Source organism: Typopeltis vanoorti, chromosome 14 (genome assembly GCF_054136105.1).
Source record: "Typopeltis vanoorti isolate ZY-2024b chromosome 14, IOZ_Tvanoo_1.0, whole genome shotgun sequence".
NCBI lineage: Eukaryota > Metazoa > Arthropoda > Arachnida > Uropygi > Thelyphonidae > Typopeltis > Typopeltis vanoorti.
This window is the reverse complement of record NC_143562.1, coordinates 53,963,701-53,977,328: the sequence shown is the minus strand read 5'-3', so window position 1 is coordinate 53,977,328 and position 13,628 is coordinate 53,963,701. Positions and strand designations below refer to the sequence as shown.

General features: G+C 35.1%; 1 protein-coding gene across 1 annotated transcript in view; it reads left to right on the top strand.

Annotated features, from left to right (window-relative positions):
• Positions 1–13,628, top strand: part of LOC150099483 (inversin-like) — a 42,229-nt gene that overhangs the window by 12,751 nt on the left and 15,850 nt on the right. Inside the window, exon 4 of the mRNA XM_090403443.1 lies at positions 2,239–2,304. Within this exon, the coding sequence (XP_090259569.1) occupies positions 2,239–2,304 (66 nt within the window). The remainder of the gene's footprint in view (positions 1–2,238; positions 2,305–13,628) is intronic.

The window sequence follows — 13,628 nt, the reverse complement described above, 5'->3', positions numbered from 1 at the left end:
AACTAGCCATCAACAGTGCATCAGCATAATCACAAGGTGGAGCGTTGTTCTAACTTCACCTTGTGATTATGCTGATGCACTGATGCTGGCTCACTTAATTTCTGGCTGAGATATTTGCAATAATAAAATTTATTTTTCTTTATTCTTATAAATACCTATATCTAATAATAAATTAGCCCAGTATAATATACTATTGAAAAGCTCTTACTGGAGCATGCTAGTCACTGACTTTACTTAAATTGCTTACCATTAGTTCCTTTGGCATTTTATCAATTTTCATAGCAGACTGACCGTTTGGGTGTCAAAACTAAAGTACTCTCACAGGGGCATATTTTAGTATCATTTCTAGATCCATAGAAATGCAAGACTTATCATCGGAAGTTCATCAAGTCTAGTAATTTGCACGAAATCATTTTACTAATACTTCATTCACTGATGGATTAAATATAATGTTTGTTTGTTATACCATACTCTGAATAAATGACACTATAATATTCTTGTATACTATAATATTATAGATGAACATCAGAAAAATACTCAATATCATCATCAGATTCCACTTGCCAAAAGGAAAGGGATTTGTTATTTTAACAAAATACATTTGACTCACAATATATAGATAGTTTGCTTAAGTAAAGAAAATTCACTTAAGCAAACTGTCCATTAAAACAATTTTCTCTATGCATATAACAGGGCAAAATTAATCAGTTCTGATAGCAGTCCCCTAACTACCGAACTTGATTATATTCTCAGCACTTTCTTAGCCAATGGCTACAACTTCCACAAAATATTAAAACCCTGTAACCGCACCCCCCCCCCACACACCCCCCTTTCAGAGCAGAAATTACACAAAATCTATCACCATTTCATATATCTGGGGAACTTCCAAAAAAATTAACAAAAAATCCTACAGAAATGCAACCTTACAACCACTTACAGATGACATAAAAAATTGGCATCCCTTATCTGTTCCACCAAAGACCAGCCACAATTCCCTAGACCTACCAAGTCCCTTGCTGTTACAAATTGTCCTGCTATGGCCAAACAGGCAGGACAGCCAATTTCAGAATTTCTGATCATATGGACTACATCCACTCTGGACAGGATATGCTGGAAGAAGGCCACTCTGTTATATCTCAGGAAATATGAGAGGACATTCCTGGAATCTGCCTCAACCCTGAGAAACTTTCTAAACCTCAACAAATTTGGGTGCACGAAACTGCCTGAAATTTGAGAAGCACTCATCTTCAGCCCAACAGCCAAGACCACCCAATTTAGCCCACTAGAGGGTGCCAGTTAGGACTCTAGGCACAACATTGGTCACCTTTCTTCAGCTTCATTTAAGCTGAAGAAAGGTGACCTTTCTTCATTTTAACCCTGATGATGGCAATGTAACATTGCCAAATTCTTGGAAGTATAATAATTAAAATTATTTATAGTTAATATTCAGTATACATTGTAATTTCCTGAAAAAACATAGTTATGAATAGCCTCTCTACTAGTATTAGATCAAGTCGATAAAGTTAGTTTTTTCTAGATGTTCTATTTGCTGGTAATAATTTTCTTAAAATTTATAACTTTTATTATTATTGAAACTGTTTCCTCATTTCTGTCCGATAAGTCTGATTCATACATACTTCTCTCACTCTAACCTTTCTTTCTATTATTTCTTCAAATTATTCTTTATATTTTACTATATCTTCACCTTTTATTGTGAGGTTTTTCATTATCAGTTTTAGTCTTTCTCTCTTGATGTTTATTTTCATCCTGGTTTCACTGGTTTTTCTTTCTTAACATCCAGATTGCTGTATAAGTTGCAGCATTCAACCAAATTTAGAATAGTTTCTTACATTGTGAAGGGTGTAAGAAACTATCAGCTTGAAAGACTTGAAAATCAGTTCTTAAGAATTTTAGACTTTAGTCTTTTAGAATTTTAGACTTTAGTCCTCAAGAACAAATAGGATAATTAAATTTTCTGTTTTCTCATTTCCATTATTAAACTACTGAAAAATCCCACCCCAGTGTTTCACAAATGCAATGTCATATCAGAGGAAATTCATTATAGCAAGCTATCCATTATAAGAAACTATTCTTGTGATTCCATCAGTTTTCTGTAGTAGGAGTTGACTATATATCTCCACTTTATCTATCAGGTAAGTCTCAGTTAGTAAAATTTTAGTAATTAGTATGATTTCTGATATTTATATGATGATGCAATTACTTTTTTTTTTTTAATAGTATACAGCCTTACATTGGAGTGCATCATGTGGTAATGCAGAACATATAAGGTTGCTTTTGAAGCATGTAAGTTAATATTTTTATTATTTTTTATGTTTGTTTTTTGATCTGAAGTAAGATATTTTCAGTCATTTGGACCTTCAGGTCATAGTTTTTTAATAACTTAGCTTTACAGATATGTTGTGAAGCATATTGAAACATGTAAGAAATGCACAAAGATCAAAATGTTATTTTTTTGATATGTAAGCCCTCTACAAGGGGGGGGGGGGCTGAAAAGTTCTGATAAACACCTAGAACAAAAATGATATTAAAGCAACTGATATAACCACAAGAAAGAACATATCTTAAAACCCTTTAACTCCCATGTTTCATCAAATTGTAATAATTTGTTCTTTTTCTTTTAGGCTATATAAGAAGACATGTTTTGAAGAAATTCGAAGACACAGAGGTGTGTCTTCGAATTTCTAATTTAGGGGACTGTTCCCCCAGCATATTCAGCAGTTTAAATATCAATGTTTAAAATTGAGCATTCTCAGACAACAGATGCCCCCAGGTCAGGAAGACCTTCCACAACAATCACACCTGAAAACATTGATGCAGTGTATGCCATGATCCTTGATGATAGATGAATACTGGCCAAAAACATTGCAAAGACTGGGGATATCTGGGAACAAGTTGGGGTCATTATCTGTCAACATCTGCATATGCAGAAGCTCTCAGCGAAGTGGGTCTTCAAATGCTTGAATGCTGATGAAAAGAGAGAGCATGTGCTGTCATATCAAGGGATTTTGGGTCATTTTGAAAAATTACCTGCAAATTGTTTGGCTCGTATATTGTGACTGCTGGTGGAATTTTTTTTTTTTTTCCCACTTGGTTATGCTATGAATTATATATTTGGTTTAATCCTTTATCCAAGTACAAGCAAACAAAGTTTGCGCCTGAAGTAATTTCAGGACTGGGGCAACTTGTGGCAAAGGTGGTATGACTTCACATTACTTGCTTAGTATTCCATAATGCAAAGCACATCTCCTTGTGGATATGTATAATGCTATGCATTAAAGGAAGGGTCTCTACCCAGACCGGTTTCAACCTTTTTTGAGGTCTCATCAGTGAGAGCCAGACCCAGAGGTGGTGACACCAAGGTGGAAGTAATGTATACGAGTTGCCAAAAGGTGTCACACCTTATTATTAAAATTCTCTGGATTAGAGATAGCTGATGGAATTTTATTTTTTTATTTTTTTTTCACTTGGTTATGCTATGAATTATATATTTGGTTTAATCCTTTATCGAAGTGTAAGCAAACAAAGTTTGTGCCTGAAGTAATTTCAGGACTGGGGCAACTCATGGCAAAGGTGGTATGACTTCGCATATGACTGCATTACTTCCACCTTGGTATCACCACCTCTGGGTCTGGCTCCTACTGATGAGACCTCAATAAAGGTCGAAACCGGTCTGAGTAGTGACCCTTTGCTTAATGCATAGCATTATACCTGTCCGTAAGGAGATTGCTTTGCATTATGGGATACTAAGGCAAGTGAAGTCATACCACCTTTGGCAGGAGTTTCCCCCATCCTGAAATTACTTCAGGTGCAAAATTTGTTTGCTTGCACTTGGATAAAGGATTAAACCAAATATATAATTTGTGAACTGCTGATGAAAAACATGGCTTCATCACTATGATCCAGAGACCAAACAACACTCAATGGAGTGACGACACAAAGGTTCTCCACTACCAAAGAATTTCTTTATTTAAATAAATTATAATACCTGCATTAACTCACGTAAAATATTATTTATTAGTATAGAAATATATACACTTTTACACAAGAATAATGTTTAATTTGCCAAATATTTCGGTCTGAATATTACAGACCATCTTCAGTGGCTACATAGAAATAGTTTTAAAAAACAAGGTGGAATACGAACAATTGATCATTCACACATAGAACGAGCCGCGTGATGTCATATCGCTAAGTATTAGAAGAGTAAACATTTTTAAAGTCATAATTAAAGATATTAATTCAGAAATTCATATAACAATCTTAAATAACATTAGACTAATATAGGAAATTTACAACAAAAAAAAAATTAATGTGTTATCCTGATTAAACTTTCCCAAATTTTTGATATAGATATACAGTCATTATGATTCAAGTTAGGACGTGAAGTAAGGCCTTCACACTTTCTTTAAATAAACGTTCAAATTTGTAGCAACATTTGTGTAGGAGGAGAGTCTTGGACCAAAGGATGTTGTGGCTTGTTTCTAATCCATGCTGAGCTAATCCAGATTTCTCAGGTTTGTTGTGTTGAATTGATGACTGATGCTCTTGAATTCTTTTTTCTATAGAACGTCCAGTTTGTCCATAGTAGGAAAGATTACAATTAATATCTTTAATTATGACTTTAGAATGTTTACTCTTCTAATACTTAGCGATATGACATCACACAGCTTGTTCTATGTGTGAATGATCAATTTTTCATATTCCTCCTTATTTTTTAAAACTATTCCTATGTAGCCACTGAAGATGGTCTGTAATATTCAGACCAAAATGGGGGGGCACTGTAGGTGCTAGGGGAGGGATGTAGCCCCCCTAATATATATATATATATTATTTAATTATTTATTTATTTTTATTTTATGTAATTTTTTATTTTTTTTTATTATTAATAAGTTAGGTTAATGACCTTTTTTAGTTATCTTACATTAGATACTTAGGTGGCGCCTTTTTGAATTGTCAGTTATTGTTCCATTAGCTTTGTAACTTTGTACTGAAGATGCCTTTGATACTCAGGCAAAAATTATACTAATAAATAATATTTTACGAGTTAATTCCGGTATTATAATTTATTTAAATATGCCTACTCATAGTATTTCCTTATTGAAACACAAAGAAGTTATGAACCCAAAAGTCAGCAGGGAAGGTTCCTGCCATTATCTTTTGGAATATGGGTGGTGTAATCCTTACTAAGTACCTCAAAAAAAAAAGGTGAAACTGTTACAATAGCAGTTTATTCAACATCTGAAGGAATTTAAGGCGGTACTGAAGGAAAAGCACTGTGACCATCTGAGCAGAGGCATGTTACTTTTGCAGGACAACACATCTGCTCACACTGCTCATGAAACTCAACAGACAATACACAACTTGGGCTTTCAATGTTTGCCTAACTCACCTTATTTGCCAGACCTGGCCCCATCCGTTTCCTATTGCAAAATTTAAAGAAACACTTGAAAGGAACAAAATTTACCATGGATGAAGTCATATCCGCAGCTGAGGAACTGGTTTGTGCAACAAGGGAAAGACTTTTCTCAGAGGATTGCAAATGATGCAACAGTATATAACACTTTGTGAAGAATATGTAGAATAATGTGTAAGTGATATGGTTCTACTCAATTCCTTCAAGGTGAATATCACAATGTGTGATAGTATACTATTAAATTATCTTTTTATGTGAGTTTTTCTGTTATTAATTTTGTATTTTTATGTAATATAGCTCTAGGCTCAGTAGAATTCCATAAGATTAAGAAGTGCAGCATTATAGAATGTGGAGGTACACCTCTCTGTTCATGGCAATATCAATAAAAAAAAACAGTGTACTAATTCCATACTACAAAAACAAGCACAGACCATCACATTTGAATCATCATATTTACAGATGGGACAGTGACTCTTGTTCATAATGTTGGACAGGCTCTTTCCAGGTCGAGGTTCTTCCATCTGATAAAAACAGACTGTAGCAAGAATTGTTGCTCCAAATTATGTTTCCAGTCATCTGGACTCCAGGTTTTATAGTTTAAATACTACTGAACCCTTCTTCTTTAGTGTCTTTCCATCCACTGCTGGATATAGTCCCCCCCCTTTACATCCCAGTTCTGTCTGTCGTTATCCAATGTTCACCATCTCATGTCATACCTTTCATAGGTCATCCGTCCATCACTGAGAAAATATTTATCATATTCAAAAATAAAATTATTAAGATGAACTGTGTCCACATACTATTTAAATTCAAGCTGTATTTCATGTCTACTGATGACCTCTTATTTACATTATCTTCTTCGGATGCTACATCATTTGCTTAGCTCTTGTTTGAATGTTTACATGAACCAGTGAATACATTTACACCAATTTCACTTCACCAGTGTTTCATGTTCTTCGTTGTATGAAATTGTTCAGGTTAAAATCAAACATAGGACTAGCTACCTCGTGTTATATGCACTGATTTATCGGTATGTAATACATAGAAGTATATGCCAACTCAAACACTGCATTGAATTAAAATTATATTATGATATATTTATAGTACATTATAAATAATACATAAAATTATAATACATCATAATAACTATATTTTAATATACGACCTCTAACAAGCTAGTGATGCATCTCCTAGTGAAGTTAACTCTGCTTTCTTGAGTGTGTGGCCCATTTCCAGCAAAGAAATGCTGGTGTTACCAGTGAGCATTCCTGCTGTCATAAGATAACTTTTTAGTTGTTGGAAATACCAGTGGCCCTGCCATGGTAGATGATCATTACCCGGTGAAGCATTAATACCTTGCTATTAGGACCAGAATGGTTAATGCTATCGTTGATTTCCCCAGAGCAGAGATTCCAGCTTCTGTATTCCCAGCCTTTCTTGCATTCATTGTTGAGTGATACTCATCAAGGGCATGTAAAACCAATTGAGGACTCCTTTTCTGAGGGTACAGCAGTAAAATAGTTTTGTTGACTCCAACTGACTGACAGGAAGTCACTCAAAAACATTACCATCAGATTCAGGGACTGAACCCGGGTAATCAAGTATTACATCGTAGCTATGAAAAAACTTTCACAATGAGTAAAATTAGACAAATTAAGAAATTCGAATTTCTATATAAGAAAAAATTCCAGTCGCATCACAGCCTGCCTAACAACAAAGTGATTTTTAACTTTTCAGATCACAAGCTTTCTAATCACGAATCAGAAATCCTAAAAAAGGGTTTCAACTTTGCCATCTCCCCTAATTTTATCCCTAAAATGGATTTCATATGTGGGATAGAAAAAAGTCTTTTTCCTCTTCCGGAGGCTACAGCAAATGCGATCAGGTTCAAGAGTACGATTATTCTTGCTTCAGCAAAACCACCAATACCTAATACACTCCTTATGATAAGAAAGCTCGCCGCAACTTACAGTAACAACAAAGACATTATAATAACAAAAGCCGATAAAGGAAATTCAACGGTCATTCTTAACTCCAAAGATTACTTCGACAAGATTAATTTGTTACTAGCAGACATTTCCACTTACCAAGTCTTAGATAAAAATCCCATCATGAGTAATCATCTGGAGACTAACGCTCTTATCCGCAATATGACCGGCTGGTCGGATGAACTTAAAAAACAACTTAAATCATTACATCCTATCACTCCACGCCTTTATGGAGCTCCCAAGATTCATAAAGAAAATGTTCCTCTTCGTCCAATAGTTGATGGAAGATCATCACCTACATACCTACTAGCAAAGCATCTGGCAAAATTAATGAAAGGAACAATTAGACACACAGAGACCTACATTAAAAACTCTCAACATTTTGTAGAAAAAATCAAGAGTATTAAAATATCAGAAACGGACATTATGGCTAGTCTGGATGTAGTGTCCTTATTCACTAATGTACCGATCGTAGAGGTAGTTAACATTCTGCAAGATCTTTTCCCTCAAGACATCACGCAACTGTTTCATCATTGCCTGAATTCAAATTTCTTCAAATTCAACAACACTGTATACAAACAATTGGAAGGACTAGCCATGGGTAGCCCTCTGTCACCACCATGCGCAGACCTTTTTATGGAAAAACTTGAAAAGGATATTCTTTCCACCATTGTACCAAAACCATCAATTTGGTGGAGATATGTCGATGACGTGTTCATCATCTGGAAAGACACCATGGAAAACCTTCTCGTATTTCTGAACAAAATCAAATTCACTATAGAACTAGAGAAGAACAAAGAACTTCCTTTTCTTGACATCCTAGTAAAAAAAGAAGATAACAATTTCCAACTGTCCATTTACAGGAAACCCACAGATACTGGTAGATATCTACATTATTCGTCCAACCATCATAGATCACAAAAACACAGCATCATTCACATGCTTCGTAATAGAGCCTTAAGGTCGATTTCAAAAGAAACAGAGATACAGAGAGAACTGTCACTAATATCTAACACTCTATCGCTTAATGGATACCCTTCTAACATTTTAAACAAATGGCTATTTAAAGATAACCACCAACAACGTGTTACAGTACCCCAATATGTGTCCACAGCTGTCATTCCATATATTAATTCAGTTTCCACAAAATTGGCAAGAATGTTAAAAGCTCATAACATCAGAGTGGTTTTTAAACCAACTACCATGATCAGACAAATCTTAGGATCACCTAAAGATGAGGTACCTTTCTTCAAATGTCCTGGAGTATACGAAATTCCATGCACGTGTGGCCTTTCTTACATTGGTCAGACTTCGAGAAGTTTTGAAATAAGACAGAAGGAACATGTGGGAGATGTCAATCATAATAGAATCATCACATCTGGTTTAGCACATCATTTCTCAACATCAAATCACGTTATAGATTGGAAAAACAGTTCTATGCCTTACATCGAGAATGACTACAGATACAGAACTTTAAAAGAAGCAGCTGTGGTATTACGCACAGGCAATAATTTAAATAGAAATCAGGGCATTGTTCTTAAAGACATATGGAAAAATCTCATCATCTCTCTCAGTTCAACAGAATTACAATATGCAAACAACTATAAAACACGTGGTCATGTACCAGTATCTGACTGAAGCTTTCGAACACATGCACGCCTTCCAACAGAATAATCAAATGTAACGGCCTAGCAGTTACTAAAGTGTATGTTTTTTGAAATATAACTCAATGCATTTGTTTTCACACCAGTTCAGCCTTGAAAATGCTAGACAGTGGCTAGTGAAACTTGTTGGCTCTTTGTATATATATTTTATCATTTATCTTCTGGTCTTTTAATAAAAAAAGTTATTTATGGTAATGGGTATTGTTGCCTTCCCAAACAGATGGCACATCTTCCATCTACACTGCCAAATCGTGCTCAGAGAGAGAGACTGTGTAGTCATATGTGGGGAGCACTGTTGAGGATACATTAAGATATGGAGACTGGTTGCTCTCTGTTTGAGCAGCATGTCTAAGAATCTGTTTCCTCCCACTACTTGTTGCTCTTTTTCTCTTCTCCTCTTATACACTAACATGACAAAATACTCAAATAGATATTTTATTGTAATTAAAATGAAAAACATATCATCCTCAAAAAATCAGAAATTTAAAAATCTCAATAACTTTTTCAAAAGAAAAAGAAAAAAAAAAGCTTCCCCATTCACTTCAACAATATTCACCAAACCCCAGATTACTGCAACAACAAACCACAGTCCATTTTAACTGTCCACACTATATCCTGTATGATTCCTTCCACTGCAAGAGTGCTATGTATGCTTTTATACACTTCAGTATTCCTTACCAGAGGATGCCTAAATTTTGAATCTCCTCTTTTTTACCTTCTGTGATTTAAGATTTCCTACCTCAGTATGCATCATTCATCTACTATTCTTACTGCTTTCCAAATTCAAAATAATCATTCTGAATTCTTATTCTCGAAGCTTGATTTCTTGAAATCCAGCTATCCTCAACAATGAAGTCATCTACCTTGACTTTAATGTCAAGAAGAGAAAAGAAGCTGGCTTATTTGTTGGAAGCAGTTTCCTAAAACAGGTTGTTCATCTGCTGACATGCATACCTGACATTCTTTTTTTCTGGCCTAGATGGCTAAGTAGTAGTTAACGTACACCTGCTCTCCAACCAATAGGCTATGGATTCAAATCCTGCCTTAAGCATGGATGTTTTGTGATTGTCTTTATATGGCAGATGAATTTCATTTGTTGTGAGACCACCACCTCACTCACTTAATGGAGGCCTGAAGTGGCTTGAAAAGGTCTATGTTTGGTCTCTAGAGCAACGTTTTCAAACTGTGTAAAGAAAAAAATAAAATATACAAATAAAAAGGAATAAAGTGACAAAAAATATTGTTGGCCCAACCATAATACTAATGTATTATAGGCTTACAATCTTTTATGGGTATAAATTAAAGATGCCAGGAAATTATATTCTTGGTTTCATTCTTTGTCCAAGTGTAACCAAATAAAGTTTACGCGTGAAGTCACTTCACGACTGAGCTACTTGTACATAGAGCCTAATAACTTTACATCCGTTACCTTAGTATACTGCCAATCAGTCTGACATTCTCTCAGTCAGACTCGTTTTGACCTTTATTGAGGTCTCATCAGTGGGAGCAAGACACAGAAGTGATACCAAGGTTGAAATAATGCAGAAGTCATATTTCCTTTTACTAAAATACTCTAGATTAGAGATAGATGTTGAAAGTTTTTCCACTTGGTTATATCATAAATTAAAGATGCCAAGAAATTATATTCTTGGTATGACTCTTGCATTACTTGAACTTGAGTATCACTTCTGTGTCTTGCTCTCACTGATGAGACCTCAATAAAGGTCAAAACCAGTTTGGATACTGATCCTTCCCATAATATATAGCATTACATGTCCATAAGGATATATGTTGCATTATGGGATACTAAGGCAATTGATGTGAACTCATTAGCCTCTATATACAAGTAGCCCAGTTGTGAAGCAACTTTGCATGTAAACTTTGTTTGCTTACACTTGGACAAAAGATGAAACCAAGAATATAATTGGCATCTTTAATTTATAGTATAATCAAGTGGAAAATTTTTCAATGACTTTTATGAGTAAGACAAAAAAAAAAAGCCAACAGTCTGGATATTTTTTTAATAATGTCTTCTTATTTCTCCTTCTGGGTACAATGTGGAGGTGGCCTGTCCTCTTGATAATTCAGATCATAATCTCATACAAGTTTCATCTGTAATGGAATTCCCTTCCCCCCTCCATTTATGACCTTGTATCTATTGGCATTACAGTAACACCAAGTGAGAAGATCTCCAAGATTTTATACTCCTCCTTTCCAGTTCCATTCTCCAGGTTCTGATACCTATTTTAACCATGTTAGAAAAATTATCCATGTTGAAATGAGAGTCTTCGTTCCTCACTCAGTTCATTATTCCTACCCAGTATTCAAACTAGTTTTTCAAGAGGTGTGCTAGAGAAGTCTAGGAGGGGGACAGCAGCATATTATAATTTTGGATTGTTTCGATGCTAAAATAAAAAACAAATAAATGATATCCCATCAGTTATGCTTGTGAGATGTGCTCTCTTGAATCAATACCTGCCCTTTATCGTCTCTGCACTATGTTCTGCCAGCATCAACTCTACAGCACAGAATTAGGCCCAATTCCAAAAAAAGCAGACAAGTATCTACTGACTATTGAACTATTGGTCTCCAGACCTCTGTTACACCAGACAGCACTGATGTCTGGTGTAACAGAGAAGGTTGTTGGTGGTCAATTTTTTCAATACATGGAAAACTGTCACTTAATCAGTGACCACAAATATGGATTCTGCCAATCAAGATCCATAACATTTCTCCTTTCCTACATCACTCACCTCTACACACATGCCATTGAAAGATTTGGAGAAACTTGTGCTGTTGCATTTGATATTTCTGTGATATATCAAATTTGATAGGATCTGACATCAATAGCTTCTTGGCATATGGTCTTCCTTCTGTCCTTTGTAATTGGATTGCCAGTTTTTATCAGAGCACTCATTGCATGTTATAGTGGATGGTGTTCTTTCTCTCTTCAGTCTTTTCTATTAAACTCTACTCACAGTATTGATGGTGATAGCAATCTCCATTCCTCCTCATATGACAATTCAGGATCATTGTTTTCAAGTACCTAAATACTTATCTTCATATCATCTTTCAAGGGATGATAACTCACTCACCTTTAATGCTTCCAAAACCCAATTTTCTCTTTTTCTTGGCAAAAAGACTTTAATTATTGTTAGAGTCTACAGCTGATAATATTTCATGCTTCAATAATTATTAAAAAAACATTATGAATTTGATAAAGAATTACAGTATTTGTGGACTGTAAACAAACATATATACAGGGTGTCCCAAAATTCACACAAGATTTAAATTTAGCGCCATTTATGCAGTAAAGTGGGGGTGCTTAAGGGTCAAAGCTGTATAATGTTGTACCATCATTTTTTAATTTTGGTTTAACCAATAAGAATACAATTTGGTAGGCTAAATCCCAAATTGCCAGCCCATCCTCGTTCGTTCAGTATCAAAGTAGATTCCCAACAGGGTGCACCACGAGAAGGCGAGGATTGGACATTAGGTCAGAAGCCCTGACTGACAGAAGACCATAATAGGGGTGACTGAAACAAAAAAGACCAAAACTGGTGAGATCTTTCTGAGCAATAAATACAAAATGTTATATTCAGGCAATAACAATCAAGGAAAAGCAGGAGTAGCCATAGTATTCAACACAAAATACAAGGCTAATCTTCTTGAATGGCAATCAGTCTCAAGTAGAGTAATGTGGGCAAATATGAGAATGGGGAACTGGACAATGAGACTTATTTGTGCCTATGGTCCCACAGAAGGTTCTACTAAGGTAGAAGTGGAGGAATTTTTTGAGGCTTTAGAAAAAGCAACTGACACAATGAAAAAGGAAAAGTTGGTCCTTGTTGGGGATCTAAATAGTAGAGTAGGAAATGATTGTGAGACATACAAAAATATTTTGGGAAAATTTGGAGAAAAGAGCAAAGCTAATAATAATGGCAAATATCTGTTGGATTTCTGCTCAGGACATGGACTGGTTATTACTAACACCATGTTCCAACATAAAAATGTGCACAAATTCACATGGAGAGAAGAGGCTAGGAATAAGAAAAGTCTCATTGACTATGTTATTGTTGATAGTGATGTTTTCTCCCTGGTGCAGGACACCAGAGTGTACAGAGGATTTGAAATTGGAAGTGATCACTATTTAGTCTTGAGCAGGATAAAATTGAATTTCATATTGAAAAGAATAACATGTAAGAAAGTTTTAAAGCGAATAAAAGTTGAGCAGCTCTCAGATGTAAACTGTAGACTAAAATACAGAAATATTATTGAAAAGAAAATGAAAGAGTTTGAGAACAGGAATCAAACCTTGGAGATTCAGTGGCAAACTCTGAAGGAAACATTGATTGATTCTGCCAGAGAGGCATGTGGTGAGGTTGTGTGCAAAGATAAAAAAATCAGAACTCCCTGGTGGACACAGGAAGTTAAAGAGGCAGTGAAGGAAAAGAAGAAAGCATATCAAAAGTTCCTGGCAAATAAGTCAGCTTTTACTCTTACAGAATACAGAGACAAATGTAAGAAAGCTAAACAGTGTGT